This window comes from Molossus molossus, unplaced genomic scaffold (genome assembly GCF_014108415.1).
Source record: "Molossus molossus isolate mMolMol1 unplaced genomic scaffold, mMolMol1.p scaffold_m16_p_2, whole genome shotgun sequence".
In the NCBI taxonomy this organism is placed as follows: domain Eukaryota; kingdom Metazoa; phylum Chordata; class Mammalia; order Chiroptera; family Molossidae; genus Molossus; species Molossus molossus.
In genome coordinates, this window is record NW_023425355.1 from 45,454,677 (window position 1) to 45,479,952 (window position 25,276).

The 25,276-nt window shown below is 36.7% G+C and overlaps 1 protein-coding gene across 1 annotated transcript in view; it reads left to right on the forward strand.

The window, feature by feature from the left end:
• The window catches only part of SLC6A14 (solute carrier family 6 member 14), a 60,525-nt gene that overhangs the window by 9,479 nt on the left and 25,770 nt on the right, over nucleotides 1-25,276 (forward strand). Inside the window, exons 6-8 of the mRNA XM_036271060.1 lie at nucleotides 6,313-6,445; nucleotides 8,052-8,192; nucleotides 25,041-25,269. Of these exons, the coding sequence (XP_036126953.1) occupies nucleotides 6,313-6,445; nucleotides 8,052-8,192; nucleotides 25,041-25,269 (503 nt within the window). The remainder of the gene's footprint in view (nucleotides 1-6,312; nucleotides 6,446-8,051; nucleotides 8,193-25,040; nucleotides 25,270-25,276) is intronic.

The following is a 25,276-nucleotide window of genomic DNA, read 5'->3' on the forward strand; positions in this document are numbered from 1 at the left end:
ACGTTAATTTTGTATTCTGGTACTTTGCCAAATTCATTTATTAAGTCTAGTAAATTTTTGATGGAGACTTTGGGTTTTGTAAGTATAGTATAATGTCATCTGTGAATAATGACAGTCTCACTTCCTCCTTTCCAATTTGCATCCCTGTTGTTTTTTCTTACTGTCTGATTTAACATAGACTTCCAGTACTATGTTAAATAAGAGTGACAAAAGTGGGCATCCTTGTCTTGTTCCTGTCCTTAAGGGAAATGCATTTAGGTTTTACTCATTGAGTATGACGTTGGCTGCAGGTCTTTCATATATGGCCTTTATTATGTTGAGATATGATTTCTCTATTCCTAGATTACTGAGCGTTTTTATAAGAAATGGTGCTGGATTTTGTCAAATGCTTTTTCAGTGTCTATTGATATGATCATATGATTTTTATCTTTAATTTTGTTTATGTGGTGTATCACATTTATTGATTTGCAAATATTTTGTCAGCCTTGCATTCCTGGGATGAATCCCACTTGGTCATGGTCAATAATTTTTTTGATGTATTGCTGGATTCGATTTGCTATTATTTTGTTCAGGATTTTGCATCTATGTTATTCAGGGATATTGGTCTGTATTTTTCTTTCTTTGTGGTGTCTTTTTCTGGTTTTGGAATTACAGTTATGTTAGATTCATAAAACGAGTTTGGAAGTCTTCCTTCTTTTTAAATTTTTTGAAATAGATTGAGGAGAATAGGTATTAATTCTTTGAATATTCGGTAAAATTCCCCCGTGAAGCCATCCGGGCCTGGACCTTTGTTTGCTCTGGGAATCTTGATTACATCTTCAATTTATTTTCTTGTTATTGGTCTGTTCAAGTTTTCTATCTCTTCCTGGGTCAGTTTTGGGAAAATATGTGTTTCTAGAAATTTGTCCATTTTATTTAGATTGCCAAATTTTTTTGCCTTATAATTGTTCATAATATCTGTTAACAATCCTTTGTATTTCTGTGGTTTCAGTTATTCTTTGTCCTCTTTCATTTCTGATTTTGTGTATTTGGGTTCTTTCTCTTTGTTTCCTGTAGAGTCTACCTAAGGGTCCATCAATCTTGTTTATCTTTTTTTCAAAGAACCAGCTCTTTGTTCTATTGATCCTTTGAATTGTATTTTTTTTTTTTTTTGGTCTCCATGTCATTTATTTCTGCTCTGATCATTACTATTTCCTTCCTTCTACTTGCACTGGGGTTTTCTTCCTGTTTGTTTTCTAATTCTTTAATTTGTGAGATTAGATAGTCTACTAGAATTTTTTCTTGCTTCTTGCGGTAGGTTGTAGTGCTATGAACTTCCCTCTCAGAACTGCTTTTGCTGCATCCCATAAATTTTGTGCCATTGTGTGTTTATTTTCATTGGTTTCCAGGAAATTTTTAATTTTTTCTTGATCTCCATGGTAACACATTCATTATTCAATAACATGCTATTTAGCCTCCATGTTTTCAAATGTCTTTGCGTGTTCTTGTTGGAATTGATTTCTAGTTTCTTGCTATTGTAATCTGAAAAGATGCTTGATGTAATTTAAATCTTCTTGAACTTGTAGAGACTAAGTTTGTACCCTAATATTTGGTCTATCTTTGATAATGTTTCATGTGCACTTGAGAAGAATGTGAATTCTGCGATTTTGGGGAGTAATTCTCTGTAGATAGCTATTAAATCCATTTGATCTAGCACTTCATTTAGAGTCTGTGTTTCCTTGTTGATTTTTTTTTGTCTAAAAGATGTATCCAATGATATCAGTGGAGTATTGAAGTCCCCTGCTATGACAGTATTGCTGTCGATTTCTCCTTTGAAGTCCGCCAAACGATTTTTAATATATGTTTGTGCTCCTATATTGAGTACATATATGTTTACCAAGGTTATATCTTTTTGTTGGATAGATCCTTTCAATATTATGTAGTGGCTTTTTTGTCTCTAGTTATGGTCTTTATTTTGAAATTTACTTTATCAGATACGAGTATTTCTACCCCAGCTGTTTTTTGCTTTCTGTTTGCTTGAAAGATTTTTTTTTCCATCCCTTCACTTTCAAGCTATGTGAGTCTTTTGTTGTGAGGTACGTTTTTTGTAAACAACATTTATGTGTGTCATGCTTTCTTAACCAGTCAGCTACTCTGTGTCTTTTTATCGGAGCATTCAAATCATTCACATTTAAGGTGATAATTGATATGCACTTATTTATTGCCATTTTTATTTAGTGTGGTTCTATTTTTCTTCCTATTTCTTCTACTAATTACAGCAGTCCTTTTAGCATATCTTGCAGTGCTGGTTTGGTGTTAATATATTCCCTTAGCCTTTTTTTTTTTTTTTTGGTCTGAAAAGCCCTTTATTTGACCTTCTGTTTTGAATGATAGCCTTGCCAGATAGAGTAGTCTTGGATTCAGATCCCTGTTTTTCATGACCTTGATTACTTCATGCCCCTCCCTTCTGGCCTATAGTGTTTCTGTTGAGAAGTCAGTAAGAGCCTTATGGGGTTTCCTTTGTAGGTAACCTGTTGCTTATCTCTTGCTGCCTTTAGTATTCTCTATTTTTCTTTAATTTTTGGCATTTTAATTATTATGTGTTGTGTCGTGGGCCTGTTTGGGTTCTTCTTACTTGGGGCTCTCTGTGCTTCTTGAACTTGAATGCCTTCTTCCTTCACCAAGTTAGGAATGTTTTCTTTCACTATTTCTTCAAATATATTTTCTAACCCTTGCCTATTTTTTTCCTCTTCGAGGACTCCTATATTGCAACTTGTATTATGTTTCCAGTTGTCCCACAGTTCTCTTAAGCTATCGTCCTGTTTTTTAATTGCTTTTTCCGTTTGATTTTTTTTATTGGTTGATTTTTTTCTACCCTGTCTTCTAATTCACTGATCCAGTCCTCAGCTTCCTCTACTCTGCTGGTTAGACCTTCCAATGTATTTTTAATTTCTGCTGTGTCATTCTTCATTTCCACTTTGTTGGTTTTCAATGTATCTATATCTTTACTCATGGTGTTGATGTCCTTACTCATGCTTTTGAGCTTCCTCAAGATCATGGCTCTGAACTCTACCTCTCGTAATTTGCTTAACTGCATTTCATTTATCCCATCTTTGATAGAATTCTCTTGTTCTTTCATTTGGGATTTGTTTCTTTGTTTCACCATTTTGGCTATCTCAGTGTATTTTGGAGCCTGCTAAATTTTCCCTGTGGGTGTTGGTGTCCTGCTCTTTGTGGCTGCCTCTTCTGAGTTTGGATGGGCCTGGGTGGGCCTATATCAAACACCAGTTCACGTTTTACTTTCCTGGGTAGATTTGCAAGCCCGGAAAGGTTCAATTATCCTCTAGTTTTTTGCTGGTGGCTAGTAGTCTCAATTACTCAGTGCCTTGGAATATAGCCCTGGTGTTCTGCATAAGAGGATTTTCAGAGGGTGGTATAGATGCTGGTGGTAAATGAACCTCAACTTGCATTTCTTTGCTTCACTTGTTAAAGGCTGAATGTCCTAGGTTAAGGGCTCCTGCTTTTTTCCACAGCTCAAGGAAGGAGCACACTGTCTACTGTTTTTTGTGGTGGCAACTCAGCAAAAACTCTGAGTACCCTCCAAATCCCAGGTGTCCCCAAAGAGTTCCAGCACAGTCTGTCATCCCTCTTCTGTAACCCCCATGTGAGTGGCTGTGGCTATTTTGGCGCTCTGTCTGGGCTCTCTGTACTGTGACTTGGGCTTGGTCTTTATTCCCCAAGTACACTGCTCACAGCTAAACATGCTGCTGTCCATGGGCTCCCAACCCGCCACCCTCTCTCGCCTCCGCAGAACATACCTGTGTCCCTGGTTATATGGTCCTGTCTGCTGCTTCTCTGTTCCTTTTTTCCAATGATGTGTCTTTATTTTAATTGTAATTCCCGTTTGGTCCTGGAAGATTGTCTGCGTAGCTTTTCTTCACTCTGCCTCCATTTTCACATCCTCTATGCCTATCTTCTGTGCAGCTTGGTTGCACAGACCTTTCTGGTGCCCCTGCACCCTGCCGAACCCGTGGATACCTGGATTGCACAGTCCCTTTGGGGACCAGGCTCTATGCCTGTGTTATGGTCTGCTGGGTTGCACGGGCCTCTCTGGTTCTTCAGCACCCCGCAGGTCCCATGGATAACTGGATGGCACCGTACCTGCTGGGTCGCACTGTCCTCTGTGGTGCTTCAGCACCCCGCAGGTCCCTCGGATAATTGGATGGCACAGTCCCTGCTGGGTCGCACAGGAGTCTCTGGTGCTTCAGCACCCTGCAGGTCCCGTGGGTAACTAGATATCACAGACTCTGCTGGGTAGCACTGGCCTCTCTGGTGCTCCAGCACCCTTCAGGTCCTGCGGGCAACTAGATAGCATAGTACATGCTGGGTCACACATGCCTCTCTGGTGCTTCTGCACCCCACATGTCCCAAGGGTAACAGGATCACACAGTTCCTGCTGGGTTCTACAGGCCTCTCTGGTGCCCTCACACCCTGCAGTTCCTACGGGTGGGCAGTTGGATTTTACCAGTCTCTCTGGGACTCAGGCTTCGCACTGCTCTTGTGGGCTGCTGGACCACACAGGCCTCTGTGGAGCCCCAGGTCCAGCTGCTGGCAGGTGGGGAGTGCTGCTGCCCCATGAGTCTCAACTCCTGCTGAGCTTTTGCTCTAGTTTTTGGGGATGGGTCTCAGCTGCTGGTCTGTGCTTCTGTTGCCTGGGGATGGATGTCTGCTCCCCAACCTCTGTTGCTGGGGTATATCTTGACTCTGATTGGGCTACTACTATGGGGGATGGTGCTGGGCTCCGGGATGTCTGAGGCTTCTGTGACCAGCACCTTGGGAGCTCCACTATTGTACAAGGGTCTGTGTTGACACAGAGTTTCCACTGCTCAGATTGTGCCAGGTGTGCTGGTAGCCTCAGGTTGCTGGGCCCTATCTGCTCCCACTTCCCCCTCCTAGAAGACTCCAGATCGTCCACAATGGTGAGACCTCCCTGATGCACAGGGAGAAGTGCCCTAAAGGACCGCTTATGGAGGTAGCGGCTGCTCCTGTCCAGAGCACAGGAACTTTCTGCTTCATGGCTCTGCACTGCTTGGGTTTGGTTGTCCACCTCACATCCACTCACACTCGCTCACACACTCACTCACTCTCTCACACACTCACCCTCCCACTGGTCCTGCCCACTGCCATCTTCCCAGATGATCTAATTCTTAAACAGATGTTACTAAAAGGTGTTTATAAGCAGCAGTAAAATATTAATCAGCTCTTTTCTTAACTTATATAAGTACAAAAAAAGGAAGCAAAGCAAATTCTACTCCTTTTAACTCAGATATTTGCCTATCCTGTGTGAGTATTAATAAACTGCAAATGTAGCTCATACCCAACAAATTACCATTTATAAATTAGTTATGTAAATAGGCACAACACTGTCAGTAAACATTTATTTAACACTATTAACTATAAGTTAGGGCATTGCTTTGAAGAAAAACATTCAAATTTTAGACTATAATTAGCAAGTTCTAATGATAAGCAGTTGGGTGATGAGCAATTTAGAGGTAAAGTTGCTATTTAAGGCTGCAATTCTTTATTTTCTGTTTTGCTTATAATTGTCACTATATGGTAGGAAGGCACATTTTGAGTTACATGTACTTTCATTAATTTGAAATGTTTTCTTTGTATTTTCTTTACTGTATACCTACCCTTTACCCTGACCAAATTTCTTTGATTATTGCTGTAATGAGTTCTTCCTCATCTATATGTTAATGCTCTTTTGTGACCCTTTTAAAATTTGGATCTTAAAATGTTTCCAAACAGCAAGCTAAGAATTGAAATCCTAGATCCATGCAAGGTCCTAAATAATAGAGTTTTACAGAAAGCCTTTGAAAATGTTATAAGTAGCGGAACCATTTAGGTTTGAAGATAAATACAAGTACAATGAATAAGAAAATGTTTAATGCAATTTTAAATGATATCTTTGTTATTTTAACTTGAGAAAAACATTGTAACAAGTAATATGAAATAATCTAATACAGAGTTACTTTTTTGTTCACATTAAGTAACTTTGAAATATTAGTGGAGAATCATAGCTAAAGGAATCCATAGATTTTTTTTTCTGGGGTTTGAAACTTTGGATTGGCTGCATTTAAGCCTCAAGTCAGAGCCTGGCTTTTCATGTAACTGTTTTTGCCCCTCCATATAACAGTATCGATAAAATGACATTGATGTATTAATGAGATAAAATACTCATGAGGCTTCCCCCTGGATTAAATATATGACAAAAGTCAATGTATTAAGACTAGTGATTCTGTGTTCATAAAAGAGCTTATGTGTTTTCAGCAAAGTGGCACTTCAGCGTTCAAGTGGACTGGATGAAACTGGAGAAATTGTGTGGTATTTAGCACTTTGTCTTCTTCTGGCTTGGCTCATAGTTGGTGCAGCACTATTTAAAGGAATCAAGTCTTCTGGCAAGGTAATTTGGAATACACATTAGATAGTGATGTAGTTCTTTTCCAATATCATTGTAGTTCAATGACGACCATTATCAAATGCATGTTTTTTTCTATAATGGGAACATTCAAATGCGTGAAAATCTTTTTAAGTAGGCAGTCTGGCTCGAAAAAATGCATAAGATTACTGCTATTGTTAAAAATAAAACAAAATAAGCACAAACTAGTACTAGAATGTGCAGTTACTCAAAACTTGGACCTTTCCAGCTGATACAGTATGCTGCAGCTTGCAAGTATATTTTTAAAATTTCTGTCCTACTATATAAATAAGCATCTTGAATATATAAGCATCTTATATACTGCAATGTTCAGTTCAAAAGTCTAGATCCTTGTTCATTAGGGTAATTATGTCAGGATTCCCCTTGTTGGAGAAAATAAGAAACACCAAACCTTGTTATCATTCTTCATGTTTGCTGAAATTGACTCAGAACTCTCTCTCAGCAAAGAGTCCTCTTCTGAAAAACATTATATTTTCCCCTTCATTGTTTTATTTTTTAAACTTTCAGAATGTGTCATGGCAATTTCAGTAAACAACATGAATTTTTTTCTGTGAGCAGTTATACAGTACCCAGAAAAGTGAATGTTTATGTGTTTGTAACTACTAGAGTTAAATTTCCTTAAAAATGGAGGGCAGGAATAACTATAGATACTATCTTTATATTCCTGGTAGAATATCTACACATTTAGTTAATGTTAAATTGTGATGAAATATGCTGTTAGATCACAAAAATATTGCGAATATTACAAAGTCAGTGGAAACTTTCTGAAATAATGTTTTGATTGCATATTTTTGAAACCCTAGGCTCTTTTTTGATGTTAATATTGAAAGAATCTATTAAAGGCCATTTACCTAATGCATTAATTTTCATTAGTCTCTGGATAACGTGATGTAATTATCTTGTTGGGCATATTATCACACATAAGACATCTATGGATTACACATATCATCCACATTAATGAAATCCAGCCTGAAAGGCAATCTGCTAATCTGGAATCATGTGTTATCCAGTACACAAACAGTGCACTTGTATGTATGCTATCAAACTGTCTTAATAATAGCTTTAACGATAACAATGACAAGTGTCTAGTATTCACTTTAGTCAGCTTTCATGGGCTTTAGACATCAACTAGGAGATTACTTTCCTTCTCATTGGGGACTGAGTATGTACTAAACACTGCAGGATTTAAAATAATTTTTCTTCCTACCTCAATGCAGCAATTTACCAAGAGGTAATATTCAGTACCCTCAGACATTTGTAAGTATATATTTTGGAAAGCATTCCATATGGATTCCAAATTATCACTGCTGATATATTGTGTATTTCCAACATGAACCTGGGAAATAATGTTTCATACATCAGAGTGTTTGAAAAAATGGATCATTTGAGAGTGGTGAGAACAGGAAAAAGAAATTATGCCAATTTAGCTATTGGTGTCATCAGACTTATTAATAAACTTAAGATATTGATACTTTATTTTGCTAATCTCAACTGGCTAGTGACTGTTACTGTACAACTATATACTATTATTTTTTAAATGACGTTAAGTTTTGATTGTTTTTCTTGATAGGTGGTATATTTTACAGCTATTTTCCCATATGTTGTCCTACTCATCCTGTTAATACGAGGTGCAACTCTGGAGGGAGCCTCAAAAGGCATTTCATACTATATTGGAACACAGTCGAATTTTACAAAACTTCAAGAAGCTGAGGTAAGGCTTAATTTGTATTTTAAACTATCTGAGAAGGTAAACCTTAAAAACAAATACCAAAAACGGTTACCTATGAGTGTCATATGTAGTATCTTGCAAAAAAATATACAGTTAACTTTAATAGTGTTTCTGTCCATGAGGATGTCTAACTTAGCTATTTAACATTACAGTAATTTTAGCTAATTAACATACAGCAATCTTATTGGAAGAGAGATAATCATTTTTATTGTTTTTTAATTTATTTAATTAATTTATTTCTATTACATATGATTCTCCTTTTTTCCCCAATGATTCCCTGCTGCCTCTCACTCCCCACCCTGTCCCAAGCTTTGTTTTCCATGTCCGTTAGTCATGCATGCATGCATATAAGTTCTGTGCTTTACTTCTCCCCCATCACCCCCTCTTGTGGGGATTGTCAGTCTGTGCCCCACTTCCACGTCTCTGGGACTACCCCATTCCTCAGACTGTTATGTTCATTATATTCCACAAATAAGTGAGATCATATGACACTTGTCTTTCTCTGTTTGGCTTGTTTTGCTTAGGATGACACTTTCCAGGTCCCTCCATGTAGTCTCAAAGGATAAGAGATCTTTCTTTCTTACAGCTGCATATTACTCCATTGTGTATATGTACCACAGCTTTTTTATCTATTCGTCAATTGATGGACTTTTGGGCTGTTTCCAGATCTGAGCTATTGTAAATAGTGCTGCTACAAACATGGGGGCACATATATGCTTTCTGATTGGGGTTGCAAGCTTCGTAGGGTATATTCCTACAAGAGGGATAATTGGGTCAAATGGAAGTTCAATTTTAATTTTTTGAGGTAGTACCATATTGTTTTCCATAGTGGCTGCACCAGTCTGCATTCCCATCAGCAGTGTACTAGAGTCCCATTTTGTCCACCGTCTCACCAACACTTGTTGTTTGATGATTTGTTGATGGTGGCCATTCTGTCAGGTGTGAGGCGATACCTCATTGTTGTTTTAATTTGCATCTCTCTGATAATTAGTGATGTTGAGCATTTCTTCATATGTCTCTTGGCCATTTGTAAGTCCTGTTTGGAGAGGTGTCTGTTTAGTTCCTCTGCCCATTTTTTAATTTGGTTCTTTGTCTTCCTTTTTAGCACTCTATATATATTGGAAATTAACCCCTTATCTGATATATCATTTGCAATTATACTCTCCCATACAGTGGGTTGCCTTTCCATTTTGATGATTGCATCTTTTGCTTTGCAGAAGCTTTGAGTTTGATGTAGTCTCATGTGTTTATTTTCTCCTTTGTTTCGGTTGCCTTAGGTGATGTATCAGTGAAAATTCTGGTATATATGATGTCTGCAATGTTGTTGCCTATATTTTCTTCTAGGATTTTTATGGATTCATGAGTCACATTTAAATCTTTTATCTATTTTGAGATTATTCTGGTGTACGATGTAAGTTGGTCGTCTAGTTTCATTTTTTTGCATGTAGCTGTCCAATTTTCCCAACACCATTTATTAAAGAGGATGTCCTTACTCCACTGTATGCTCTTGCCACCAGTGTCAAATATTAATTGAGCATATTGCCTTGGGTCCATTTATGGGTTCTCCGTTCTGTTCCACTGGTCTATATGCATGTTCTTGTGCCGGTACCAGAAATTACAGGGGCTTTGTAGTATAACCGGAAATCTGGTAATTTAATCCCTCCAACTTTGTTTTTCTTTTTCAAAATTGCTGTGGCTATTTGAGGTCTTTTTTCTTTCCCTGTGAACTTTTGAAGTATTTGTTCTAGTTCTGTGAAGTATGTCGTTGGTATTTTAATGGGTTTTGCATTGAATCTATAGATTGCTTTGGGTAGTATGGACATTTTAATGATGTTAATTCTTCAATCCATGAACAAGATATGTGCTTCCACTTTGTTATGTCTTCCTCTATTTCTTTATTCAATGACCTGTAGCTTTCTGCGAATAGGTCATTTATTGCTTTGGTTAAGTTTATTCTTACGTATCTTAATTTTTTTGCTGTAATGATAAATGGGATTGTTTCTTTGTTTCTCTTTCTGTGAATTCATCATTGGTGTATGAGAATGCCATTGATTTCTTGATATTAATTTTGTATCCTGCTACTTTGCCAAATTCATTTATTAAGTCTAGTAAGTTTTTGATGGAGTCTTTGGGGTTTTGTTCATATAGTATCATGTCATCTACGAACAATGACAGTTTCACTGCCTTTTTTCCAATTTGGATCCCTTTTATTTAATCTTCCTGTCTGATTGCTGTGACTAAGACTTCCAGTACTATGATAATAAGAGTGGCAAAAATGGGCATCCTGGTCTTGTTCCTATTCTTAAGAGAAATGCTTTAATTTTTGCCCATTGAGTATGATGTTTGCTGTAGGTCTTTCATATATGGCCTTAATATGTCAAGATATGATCCCTCTATTCCCAGATTGCTGAGCATTTTTATCAGAAATGGATGCTGGATTTTGTCAAATGCTTTTTCAGCATCTATTGATATGATCATGTGGTTTTTATTCTTCATTTTGTTTATGTGGTATATCACATAAATTTATTTGTGAATATTGTACCAACCTTGCATCCCTGGAATGAATCCCACTTGGTCATGGTGAATAATTGTTTTGATGAATTGCTGTATCTGATTTGCTAGTATTTTCTTCAGGATTTTGCATCTATGTTCATCAGGGATATTGGCCTGCAGTTTTCTTTTTTTGTAATATATTTTTCTCATTTTAGAACTAGAATTATGGTGGCCTCATAAAACGAGTTTAGAAGTCTTCCTTCTTTTTAAATTTTTTGAAATAGCTTGAGGAGAATGGGTGTTAGTTCTTTTTTGAATGTTCAGTAAAACTCCCCCGTGGAGCCATCTGGGCCTGGGCTTTTGTTTACTGGGAGAGTCTTGATTACATCTTCAATTTCTTCTGCTCTTATTGGTCTGTTCAAGTTTTCTCTCTTTCCTGGTCCAGTTTTGGGAGACTATGTGTTTCTATAAATTTATTTCTATAAATGTGTTTCTATAAATTTCGCTTAGATTGTCGAAGTTGTTGCCATATAATTGTTCATAGTAGTTGTTTATGATCGTCTGTATTTCTGTGGTATCAGTTGTTACTTCTCCTCTTTCATTTCTGATTTTCTGTATTTGAGTTCTCTTTCTTTGCTTCTTGGTGAGTCTAGCTAAGAGTCCATCAATCTTGTTTATCTTTTTGAAAAACCAGCTCTTTATTTCATTGATCCTTTGAATTTTATTTTGGTCTCTATGTCGTTTATTTCTACTCTGATCTTTATTCCTTCTACTTGCTCTAGGGTTTTCTTTTTGTTTGCTTTCTAGTTTTTTATGTTGTGAGGATAGGTAGTCTATTAGGGATTTTTCTTGCTTCTTGAGGTAGTCCTGTAGTGCTTTGAACGTCCCTCTCAGAACTGCTTTCACTGCATGCCATAGATATTGTGTTGTTGTGTGTTTATTTTCATTGGAATCCAGGAAGTTTTTAATTTCTTTCTTGATCTCTTTGGTGATGCATTCGTTTTTTAATAACATGGTATTTAGCCTCCACGTGTTCTAATGTCTTTGCATGTTCTTTTTGCAATTGATTTTTAGTTTCATGCCATTGTGACCTGAGAAGATGCTTGATATGATTTCAATCTTCTTGAACTTGTAGAGATTTAGTTTTTGTCCTATCATGTGGTGTATCTTTGAGAATGTCCCATGTGCACTTGAGAAGAATGTCAATTTTGTAGTTTTGGGGTGTAATTCTCTGTAGATATCCATTAAATCCATTTGGTCTAGTGCTTCATTTAGAGTGTCTTATTCCTTGCTTATTTTTTGTGTGTAGGATCTATCCAGTGATGTCAGCAGGGTATTGAAGTCCCCTGCTGTGATTGTATTCCTATAGATTTCTCCTTTGCAGTCTTCCAGAAGATTTTTAATACATGTTGTTGCTCCTATATTGGGTGCATATATGTTTATCAAGGTTATATCTTCCTGTTGGATAGATCTTTTTAATATTATGTAGTGGCCTCTAGTTATGGTCTTCATAACTAGAAAGAGAAAAATCTATTTTTTCAGATATGAGTATTCCTAGCCCAGATTCCTATTCCTTTCCGTTTGCTTGGAAGGTTTTTTCCCATCCCTTCATTTTCAACCCATGTGAGTTTTTTGTTATGAGGTGAGTCTCTTGCAAAGGACATATAGATGAGTCATACTTTCTTATCCTCTCAGCTACTCTGTTTCTTTTTATCAAAGCATTCAGTCCACTTACATTTAAAGTGATTATTGATATGTACTTATTTATTGCCATTTTTGTTTAATGTGGTTATATTTTTCTTCCTATTTCTCCTGCTAATGATAGCAGTCCTTTTAACATTTCTTGCAGTGCTGGTTTGGTGCTAATGTATTCCCTTAACGTTTTTTCTTTTTTTTTTTGTCTGGGAATCTCCTTATTTGACCTTCTATTTTGAATGATAGCCTTGCTGGGTAGAGTAGTCTTGGATTTAGATCCTTCTTTTTCATGACCTTGATTACTTCATGACTTTCTTTTCTGACCTGTAATGTTTCTGTTGAGGAGTCAGCTGAGAGCCTTATGGGTTTTCCTTTGTAAGTAACCTGTAGCTTATCTCTTGCTGCTTTTAGGATTCTCTCTTTGTCTTTAATTTGTGGCATTTTGATTACTATGTGTCTTGGTGTGGGCCTGTTTGGATTCTTCTTACTTGGGGCTCTTTGTGCTTATTGAACTTGAATGCCTTCTTCCTTCACCAAATTAGGGAAGTTTTCTGTCACAGTTTCTTTAAATATGTTCTCTAACACTTGGCTATTTTCTTCTTCTTCTCCTATAATGCGAATATTACATTTCTAGTTGTCCGCCATTTCTCTTAAGCTGTGTTCCTGTTTTTTAATTTTTTTTTTTTCTAATTGGTTGATTTTTTCTACCCTATCTTCTAATTCACTGATCTGGTCCTCAGCTTCCTCTACTCTGCTATTTAGACCTTCCAAGGTGTTCTTTATTTCTGATATGTCATTCTTCATTTCTTATTGGTGGTTTTTAATTTCCAACTAGTTGATTTTCAACATTTCTATGTCTTTATTCATGGTGCTCATGTCCTTACACATGCTGTTGAGCTCTCTCAAGATTATGGCTCTGAATTCTAGTTCTGTTAACTTGCTTAACTGTACCTCATTCATCTTATATTTGGTAGAGGTCTCTTGTTCTTTCATTTGGCTTTTGTTTCTGTGTTTCACCATTTTGGTATCACAATGGGCTTTGGAGCCTGCCAAATTTTTCCTGTGTGTGTTAGTGTTTTGCTGTTTTTGGCTCCCTCTCCTGGGTTTGGATGAGTCAGGGAGGACCCATGTTAAACACCACTGTCAGGACTTACTTTCCTGGTCAGAATTGCTAGCCCAGGGAATGGTACAGTTATCCTCTAGCTTTTTGCCTGGAGGCTATCATTAGAGGTTACCTGAAGAGCCTTGGCTTGTCAATTGAATAAAAAACTCCCTCAGGTGCTCAGAGTAGGGGGATTTCCTGAGGGTGGGGCAGATGCTGATTGTTAATGGGTCTCAATTTGCATTTGAATGGCCTCCAGTTGGGGTTGAATCTCAGAGGGAGGATTGGTTGCCTCACCTCAGAGCCCTGGGAAAAAGTAAGATGACCACAGTTCTGAGTGGCTGCAACTCAGCAAAAGCTCTGAGTGCCCTCCAAATCCTGAGTGTCCTCACACATTTCCAGTGCAGTCTGCCCTCCTTCTGCCAGATCCCAAGGTAAGTGGCTATTTTAGCCTCTGTCCAGGCATTGAGCTATGGAGTCACTTAGGAGTTTAACCCGAGGGTGCTGCTCACAGCTAAGGCTGCTGCTCCCAGCTAAGGCCACTGCCACCCTCTGGCATCTCTGCAAACCTACCAGGATTGAGTCAGTGTCCCTGGTTATGTGGTCCTCCAATCTGCTTTTCTGTTCCTTTTTCCTGACGATTTGTCTTTATTTTCATTGTAATTCCAATTTGGTCCTAGGAGATGGTCTGTTTAGCTTCCATTCACTCCACTGTTATTTTGGAATTCTGAGATAATTATTTTTCGCAATAGGATTCCCAAAGTCCTTTTATTCATATAACTGATTCTATTTGACCACATAGATTTGGGGTTTATTAATCTGACAAAGAACATTTCCTGCATGAATACTTACAAATTAATAATAGGGCCATGTGACTTATTGGATGAACTCACAGGAAATTTAAAGGTTACAGTGGAAAGTTTAATACACTGATATATATGTATATATATGTGTGTATATATATATGTGTGTGTGTATATATATATATATATATATATATATATATATATAAAATTATCTTCGAAAGTTAATATTCCAGTAAGATAAAATTTTGCCAGATGGATCATGAGGTTAAAATACAAATTTGAAATTGGATGAAACATTCCATAGACAAAATTGTTACTGTACCAGAAACATAAACATATGTCATGAATATAAATTGGGTAATCCTATTTTAACTTTTGTCCATCTCCAGATAATGGCTGTCTGTATCATGCATACATAAAAACTTTTATAATTTTGACTGTAAGAAACATTAAAAGCAAGTGTAATCTATATACTATGCTTTTATTGATAACAGCCTAGGAATGCTTTCCCTTTTTAGTAGTCAAACCTAATAGGTTTATCCAAAGTAAATATTTGTTTTAGTTTGCTATGATATTTTTTCTGGAACTTATGCTTTTTTCCAACAATTTCTATTTTCTCAAAACAGGCATACCTCATTTTATTGCACTTCACTTAACTGTACTTCCCAGTAATGTGTTTTTTACAAATTGAAGGCTTATGGCAACTCTATGTTGAACAAGTGTATTGGCACCATTTTTCCAACAGCATTTGCTTGCTTCATATCTTTAGCACATTTTGGTCATTCTTGCATTATTTCAAACTTAGTAACATCAAAAATTACTGATCACAGTAAATATTTTGAGGTACCACAAATCGCACCCATATAGGATGGTGAACTAAATTGATAAATGTTGTGTATGTTCTGACTGCTCCACCTACCAGCCATTCCCTGGTCTCTTTACCTTTTCTTGAATCTCCCTGTTCTCTGAGACATAACACTATTCAAATCATGTTGATTAATAACCCCACAATGGCTTCTAAGTGTTCAAGTCAAAGGAAGATTTGCACATCTATCACTTAAAATCAAAAACTAGAAATGATCAAGCTTAGTGTGAAAGGCATGTTGCAAACCAAGAGAGGCCAGAAGCTGGTCTCTTGTACCAAAGAGCCAAGGTGTGAATACAAAGAAAAAGTTCTTGAAGAAAAATTAAAAGCTCTACTTCAGTGGATACGTGAATGATAAGAAATAAAAACAGTCTTATTGCTGACATGGAGAAAGTTTTACTGGTCTGAATAGAAGATAAAACCATCTACCGCATTCCCTTAAGCCAAAGCCTAATCCAGAGCAAGGCTCTGACTCCCTTTAATTCTATGAAGGCTGAGAGAGGTGAGGAAGTTGCAAAAGAAAAGTTTAAAGTCACCAGAATTTATTAATTAGATTGAAGGAAAGCAGCTATCTCCATAACATAAAAATGAAAGGTGGTAAAGAAGCAAGTGCTGGTATAGAAGCTGTAGCAAGTTATCCAGAAGATCTAGCTAAGATTATAAAGGTAGCTAAAGTAGAAAATTTTCTATGTAGATGAAACAATCTTATATTGAAAGAAGGTACCAACTAGAACTTTCATAGTTAGCCAGGAGAAGCCAATGCCTGGCTTCAAATCTTCAAAGGACAGTCTGGTGACTTTAAATTGAAGACAATGCTCATTAACATTCTAAAAATCCTAGGGCTCCTAGGAATAATGCTAAATCTACTCTGCCTGTGCTCTACAAATGGAACAACAAAGCTTGCAGGACAGCACATCTGTTTACAACACTGTTTACTGGATATTTTAACCCATTGTTCAGAAAAAAAAAAAAGATTTTCAAAATATTACTGCTCACTGACAATGCACCTGACCACTCAAGAGTTCTGCTTGAGATGTACAATGAGATTAATGTGTTTCCATGTCTGCTAAAACAACATTTATTCTGCAGCTAAAAGATCAAGGAGTAATTTTGACTCTCAAGTCTTATTATTTAAGAAATTCAGTTTTTAAAGGCTATAGCTACCACAGATAGGTAGTGATACCTCTGATGGATCTGAACAGTGAGCTGAAAACCTTCTGGAAAGAATTCACCATTCTAGATACCATTAAGAACATTTGTTATTCATAAGAAGAGGTAAAAATATCATCTTTAACAGGAGTTGATATCAACTCTCCTGGATGACTTTGATGGGTTCAAGATTTCAGTGGAGGAATTAACTGTGTATGTGGTGAAAATATCAAGAGAACTAGAATTAGAAGTGGAGCCTGAAGACGTGACTGGATTACTGTAATCTCCTGATTAAATGTTAATGGGTGAGGAGTTGCTTCTTATGTATGAGCAAAGAAAGTAGTTGCTAGTGATGTAATCTACTCCTGGTGAAGATACTGTTAAGATTGTTGAAATAATAACAAAGGGTTGAGAATATTACATAAACTTAGTTCATAAAGCAGTGATAGGGTTTGGGAGAATCGCTTCCAATTTTGAAGGAAATTCTACTATAGGTAAAATGCAATCAAACAGCATCACATGCTATAGAGAAATCATTCATAAAAGGAAGAGTCAATCTATACTGCAAACTTCATTGTTTTCTTATTTTAAAAAATTGCCACAGCCACCCCAACCTTCAGGAACCACCATCCTGATCAGTCAGCAGCCATCAATATCAAAGCAAGAGCCTCTACCAGCAGAAAGATTATATGTTGTTGAAGGCTTAGAAGATGGTTAAGATTTTTAACAGTAAATTATTATTTTTTTTAATTTTATTTTTTCAGTTCCATATTTTTTATTAGCAGGCTTTATTTTTTAGAAAAGTTTCAGATATTTCAGAAATATCAAGCATATCATACAAAGAGTTCTTATACTCCTATTATTATTATCTTAGATTAGTATGGTACATTTCTTTTTTTTTTCAAATCTTTATTGTTGGATGTAAAATGTATTACAGATGTTCCACATTTTTCCATTGACCCCCTCCTCCCCACTCCCACCCCCCTCCCACCTTTTCCCACACTATTGTCTGTGTCCATTGGTTATGCATATAAGTTCTTTGGTTTATTTCTTCCCACCCCCCCAACCCCTTTCCCTTTGAGGTTTGTCAGTCTAGCAATGAATTTGTGCTTCTTAATCCCTTCACCATTTTCACCCACTCCCCCAACCCCTCTCCCAACTGGCAACTAACAAAATGTTCTCTGTATCTATGAGAATGTTTCTGTTCTACCTGTTCATTTTGTTTGTAGATTCCATTGTTGATAGATCTGTATTCATTGCCATTTTGTTTGTTCATACATTTTATATTTTTCTTCAAAAAGACCCTTCATCTTTTCATATAATAACGGTTTGGTAGTGATGAACTCCTTTAACTTTTTCTTGTCTGGGAAAGTCTTTATATGGCCATCGGTTCTAAATGACAGCTTTGCAGGATAGAGTAATTTTGGGTGTAGGTTCTTGCTTTTCATCACTGTGAATATTTCTTGCCACTCCCTTCTGGCCTGCAAAGTTTCTTTTGAGAAATCAGCTGACAGCCTAATGGGAACTCCCTTGTAGGTAACTAGCTGCCTTTCTCTTGCCGCTTTTAAGGTTCTCTCTTTGTCTTGAACCTTTTGCATTTTGATGATGATGTGTCTTGGTGTGGGCCTCTTGGGGTTCATCTTGTTTGGGACTCTCTGTGCTTCCTGGACTTGTATGTCTGTTTCCTTCACCAAGTTAGGAAAGTTTTCTGCCATTATTGTTTCAAACAGGTTTTCGATTTCTTGTTCTCGCTCTTCTCCTTCTGGCACCCCCAAGATGCGAATGTTGGCATGCTTGAAGTTGTCCCAGAGGCTCCTTATACTATCCTCATTTTTTTGGATTCTTTTTTCTTTTTGCTGTTCTGATTGGGCATTTTTTGCTTCCTTATATTCCAAATCGATGGTTTGCTCCTTTGATTTACGTACTCTATTATTGAAGCTGTGTAAATTATTCTTTATTTCAGTTAATGCCTCCTTCAATTCTGTGTATCCATGATTTCTAACTGGTCCTTTTTTATGCTCTTGAGGCCCTCCTTAAGTTCACTGAGGTTCTCACTAAGTTCATTGAGCATCCTTATAAGCAGTATTTTGAACTCAGTATCTGTTAGGTTGCTTATCTCCCTTTCGCTTAGTTCTTTTATTGGGGTTTTGTTCTGTTCTTTCATTTGGGACCTGTTTCTTTGTCTCCTCATTTTGGCTGCCTCTCTGTGTTTGTTTCTGTGTATTACTTAATGAGAGGTATGGGGCTCGCTGAGACCCATTGTTGCTCGTTTGAAAGAATTTAGGAAAAACCTGAAGCAGGATCCAAGACCGGCCAATCCTATGGTTAAGCAAGTGGCAACAGCTTGGGTGGGCTTGAAAGTTGTGTGGGGCAGGGCGGGGAGTCAGCAGGGCGGGGCTACCAGTGTGAGCCAGGTTGCTAGAGTCCCAGATATGTCTTCTGTCTGCTGCCCCCAGGAAGGGCTCATCAAAGGAACAAAGGACTCTTACAGCACGTTTGTCCCGAGGAAGCCCCCTCTCCAGCCCTCACTCCAGTGCCAAACAGCTCAGTTCTTCCCTGTATGTCTCTGGCGCCCCTCGAGCTGCCTCCCCTCCAAGCTTAGAGGGAGAGAGTCCGATAAGTCCGTGCGCGGGCCCTTTAGGGAGCTGCCTGGGGCTCCAGCCACTTCAGCTTCCCTGAGCCTCAGTTCCTGCTGGTTTTTCCAGCCAGAAGTGATGGGGACTTCTCTTCCTGGCACTGGAACCCTGAGCGGGGCACCTGGTGTGGGACAGGGACCAGTCAGTCCTCAGGAAGGACCTTCCAGCCGTGGGAGCCTCCTGATTTTTATCCGCCACACTTGGGTGTGGGACCAGCCTGCCTCGCCGCCGCTGCGCCGCTGCGCCGCTGCCCCTCCTACCAGTTTGGATGTAGCTGCTTTTTAAAATTCCGTAGTTGTAGAACTTCCATTCAGCTTGATTTCAGGCGGTTTTGAATGATGGTTGTTCTGTAGTTTAGTTGTAACTTTGATGTGGTTGTGGGAGGACGCGATACCGTGTTTACCTACGCCGCCATCTTGACCGGAAGTCTGGTACATTTCTTATAAGTAACTCTTTAGTGGTTTCCCATGGCTCCAGAATAAAATCCAAGGTCATATAATGGTCTACAAAGTTCTGCTTAACCAGGGCCTGCCTACCTCTCCAACATCCTCTTACTAATTTTGCCAGAGACACATCCTTTCTCTTCCTTATAAATAACAGAGCTGTTCCTGCCTCTGGACCTTTGTACATTTATTCCCTCTGCCTGGGATGCCTTTTAACAATGAAATATTTTAATTAAGGTATGTACATTGTTTTTTAAGGTATGTACATTGCACACTTAATAGATGATAATATTGTGTAAACATAATATTTATATGAACTGGGAAACCAAACAATTCATTTGACTCACCTTATTGCACTTTTGGTTTATTGTACTGTTTGCTTTATTGTGGTAGTCTGGAATAGAACTTGCAATATCTCTGAGGTATGCCTGTACTTACAATTTGGATATTTAATTATTTGTTATAGAAATTTCCTGGTAACCATATTAAATTTTTAGTTTTATTCATGAAAATCCATCTTTTATCTTTTTGAAAATTGAGGTGTTCATCTCTGGCCTTTGGTTACCTATCTTGTGTGCAAACAATTTTCACTCCATAATCTACTATAATCAACTACAAGAACCATAAACTGGTTTTAAACTATGAAGTTTTATTATTTTAATCTTGGAAATGAATATATTTTTATGTGTTCACAGACCAACTGTTTATTTCTTTGTTTGTCTTAAGCTTCACATATTTTAACCTTGTTTGTTAATCTTTTCACAACTTGACAACCATAGTTCATGATGAACAAGAAACAAATAAAATGGAATTTTAGATTCATTATCTTCTCTATGTTAGGTTATTAAACAAGATAAAGTGTTAATACACTTTTGGAAAGGTAAAGTGCTATATAAATATGAACACAGAATTATTTAAATTATTTCTATCATATTATATTGTGATTATTGTGATTGTGGGCAAAAGTAGGTTTACAGTTGTGAATACACAAAACAGAGTTAATATAACAATTGTAATAATCATAACCTGCATATCTTTTTCCATAGGAACAAGTGTAGACCTACTTTTGCCCACACCTGTATGTTATTATGGATGCAACATTTTCCCTAAGAAGTGGAACCTTCATTTATTTAAATATCATAACTTTGAGCACAGTTGGAAAGTCCCTTTGATATTCTTTAAGTGGGTTTTACAAGACCCAAATAACCTGGGCTTTATAGTTCCTTGAAACTATCTTGAAATTTTTATATGAATATTTTATATTGGTCTGTACTTCTGTGTCTCTATCACTTTTACTTATTTTAATTGTTGACATTATTACAGATGTCCACACTCCCCCCACCCCTTTGCTTACGTCCACCTGGTTCGTACCCTCCCCCCTTCCTTCTGGCCATCACCACACTGTTGTCGGTGTCTATGGGTTATGTATATATGTTCTTTGGCTAATCCCTTCACCTTTTTTTTTTGTCCAATCTGCCCTTCCCCACACCTCTCTGACAGCTTTAAAAGGTCAGAACTAAACTAAACCTAAAGCACCTTTTGGAACAAAATTTAATACTCTCACCTCCCCACTGCAACACAAACACTACTTCCATTCTTTTTTCTTTGGGTTTGCTGGCAATTAGAATGTTTTCTTAGATTTTTTTATTCCTCTCTGTCCACATACTAGAGCATGGGAATCATAAGCATATATTTTTCCTTGTCTTTGGATATCTGATCTCTATTGAGATCTCTAGAAGAGTAGAGAACCATGCAAATTTATAGCTAGAGGGGACTTCAGTGAGTATTTTACTAACTCACTCATTTTAAAGTAGTATTGAGACCCAGAAAGATTCAGATTTAGTTAAGTTTACGCAGCCAGTTTTTGCATCTTGAATTAAGATTCCGTAATTCGTAAAGTAATGATTCTGTATATAACTATGTGATTTGTAGGCATGAACATTTCAACTATGCTTGGAATTTTGCTTTACTTTTCTTTGCAAGCTAGGTAAACATTATGACCCACATCTGCCACACCATTTCCAGTTCCCCCCTAATTCACATATGCGCATATAATGTATCAAGTAAGAGAAGCTGACACCAATATAAACATGTTATTTGTCATTTAATATGCATAACTGCCTAAGAAATAAGAATAATTTATTTCTAACATGTTTTGTTAAAAATAAGGAAAATAACCATGATCTATTTATCTATCATTTATCTATTTATCTATCTATCTATCTATCTATCTATCTATCTATCTATCTATCTGTCATCTATCTATCATCTATCTATCTAGCTCTTTAATATCTATCTATCATCGATCCATTTACTTTCTACTTGCTTCCTACCATTATAAAGCGATTATAATATAATAATAATCTAACATCAAACTGTACTGTGAAGACCTATATTTATTTTATTGTCAAAACTCTTTATTTTTATTGTAATTGAAAATAAATTATATAACTTTCAGGGAGAAAAGTATTGTTTTTAACTTCCATAAACAACAAGTATTAATTTGTGATTATTTTCCATAATAACAATATTATCTACTATTGAGCATCTGCTTATTGCTTTACATGTTTCCTATATCATTCCTAGGGTACATAATAATTATTATTGCCATTTCCATTTTGTAGATAAAAGAACAGGTTTAAAGATGTTAATTAAATTGAAATCAAAGAGAGTGAGAAGTATTGGATGTAAACTTTATTCTTTTTGACTCTAGAGCTAGATCTCTTAGTCACAATGTTATATTGCCTGCTTCCACTGACCAGTCCTGTTTTCAGATGAACTCAAAAAATAATTTTGCACAAATATATTCCAGCTCTATTATTTTAAATCTGCAGAGTTAACTTTTTTTCCTTTGGGGTAATGTTATAGCTACAGAATTTTTCTGTTAAATGGATTTACCTATATTAATTTCTGAGATTAATTACTGTCATTTAGCAAAGACATAGGAGGGGTAAATTGAAAAAAATGGAAAGTAATAAATGGGCAGGATCAGATGAAGAATGTGGGGGGCTGCTTAAAGTGATGTAGCCAGATACATGAGGCTCTAATCAAAACACAGAATGAGGGAATTGGGTGATCTAAGGGATGCCTCAATGTATCATCATTGTTCAAAGATTGCCCAGTACTATCTTTGTTAAGAATTGTATTTCTATTATTCCCAAATTGATAGGTAAGAATTCCAATCAAATTTCTAGCACAGTTTTTTTCCCCCCTGTGGAACTTGAAAACTGTTCTAAAATTAATTAAGAGAAAAAGGCAAAAAAATAGGATCAAACAAGATGTTTCTGAGGAAGTGAGGAAGACTTGTCCCACCAGATATGGAACAATATAATAATGCTATAGTTATTAAAACAATGTGGTTTTAGCATAGGTACTGACATATAGACCATTGGAAAAGAATAGTAATATCAGAAATATTCATAAGTATATAGAACTTGATATGTGGCCGAGGTGGCAATGGGGAAAGGATGGACTATTCAATTGTATAATTGATATCTATTTGATATAATTGGTAATATCAATTATTTTTGGACAATTGATATTCCATTTGGAGAAAAATGAATTGGAATTTCCAATTTAATATACAAATATAAATTTCAGGTGAATTGAAACGATAATGTAAGCAAAACTTTAAATATTTTAGAAGCAAATATAGCATAGTATCTTTATGACCTTGGGTTAAGGATTATATTTTTAAAGATTATTTTTGAAATCAGAGAAATCAAGGACAATAAAAACAAGCAAAGATGAACAACTTTAGCTACATTAAAATGACAACAAAATCTTTGTTTCATCTAAGAACACAATGTTAAGAGGTAAAAAAAAAAGATAAGCCACAAATTGTCAGAAAAAAAATTTAACATGTATAATAAACCAAGGGTTAGAATCCAAATTACATCAAGTATTCCAATAAGGCAAATAAGCCAAACAAAAATGGCAAAATAATGCACAACCAATCAACACGGACATTAAGTTAGGGAAAGCAGGAGTGGGGTGGGAGCGGGAAGGAGGGGTCAATGGGAAATAAAAGGGGACATCTGTAGTATTTTCAACAATAAAAATTTAAAAAATGGCAAAAGACATAAACAGGAATTTCACAGAAAAACAAAAACAACTATGGAGTATAACATCAAAACATGCTAAAACGTGTAAGTCATTAGGGTAATCACCTCTCACTTCACAGTCACTAGATTTGATTGTATTAAAAATTCTGACCACCTCCCTGGCCAGTTTGGCTCAGCAGTTGGAGCCTCGGCCCTGGACCAGAGAGTCCCGGGTTCGGTTCCTGCTAAGCGCGCGTACCTTGGTTTCGGTTCGTCCCTGGCCTGGTTGGGGTTGTGTGGGTGGCAACTACTCGATGGGTCTCTTTCACAGACACGTCGATCTCTCTCTCTCTCTCTCTCTCTCTCTCTCTCTCTCTCTCTTTCTCTCTCTCTCTCCATTCCTCTCTCCCTTCTGCTGTATCTGAAGATAAGTGCAAGAAGATGTCCTCTGGTGAGGATTAAAAAAAAAAAAATTCTAACTGCCCTGGCCAATTTTGCTCAGTGGATAGAGCGTCAGCCTGTGGATCAATGGGTCGCCCATTTGATTCCAGTCAAGGATGTGTACTTCGGTTGCGGTTCGTCCCCGGCCCTGATCAGGGTCCTGCGGGAGGCATCCAGTTGATGTGTCCCTTTTACGTTGATGTTTCTCTCTCTCTCCCTCCCTCCCTCTCACTCTATCTGAAGATAAATAAAAAAAAAAATAGCCTCTGATGTGGATTAAAAACAAATTCTGACCAATAGTTATTAGCAAGGAGATGGAAGAAAGGGAACTCTCATACCCAGCTGGTGAAAGTGCAAAGTGATACAACCACTTTGAAGGATAATTTGGCAATATTTAGTAAAAGGGAAGATTCATATACTCTATGACATCACAGTTCCACAACTAGGTTTGAGGAGACATACAAGAATATTCACAGCTATATTGTTTTTATATCAAAATACTGAACAACTTATAAATGTCTATCAACAAGATAAAAGATAAAATGTGGTATACACAGTAGGGCAATACAGCAGTAAAAACATATTTAAAACTACATATATATAACTGAACCATACAAATGTGCTTATATTCTTTCATTTTTGATTTACAAAATTGAAATCTCTTAAGGTTCAAATTGATATGGGATAAATCTCATAGAATACTGACTGAAAAAAAAACAGGTTGTATAATTTATGTGTATTAAAAATATTTTCTATAAACTCAAAAACATGCAAAGCTAAATGCCATAGTGGTTAGGTTTACATTTTATATATATATATATATATATATATATATATATATATACACACACACACACACATACACACACACACACACACACACACACACAGTAAAACTATAAAGAAAAACAATAAAATTATAAACACAAAAGTCAGAATAGCAGTTGCCACTGGAGGTTGGAAGGGTGGTAAGATTAGGAAAGGGCATATGGGGTATTTAAAAGACTGATAATATTTTATTTCTTAAGCTGAATAGTGGTTACTTGAGTGTGTATTTCATTAAATTTGTTCATCTGATTCATCTATATATATAAAATATTTTGTGCAAATGAAAATGAATAGTGTATGTTTTTAAATATTAAATTATTTTCCCATAGGTTTGGAAAGATGCTGCCACTCAGATATTTTACTCCCTTTCAGTGGCTTGGGGTGGCTTAGTTGCTCTATCATCTTACAATAAGTTCAATAACAACTGCTTCTCGGATGCCATTGTAGTATGTTTGACAAACTGCCTCACTAGTGTGTTCGCTGGATTTGCTATTTTTTCTATATTGGGACACATGGCTCACATATCTGGAAAGGAAGTCTCTCAAGTTGTAAAATCAGGTATGGG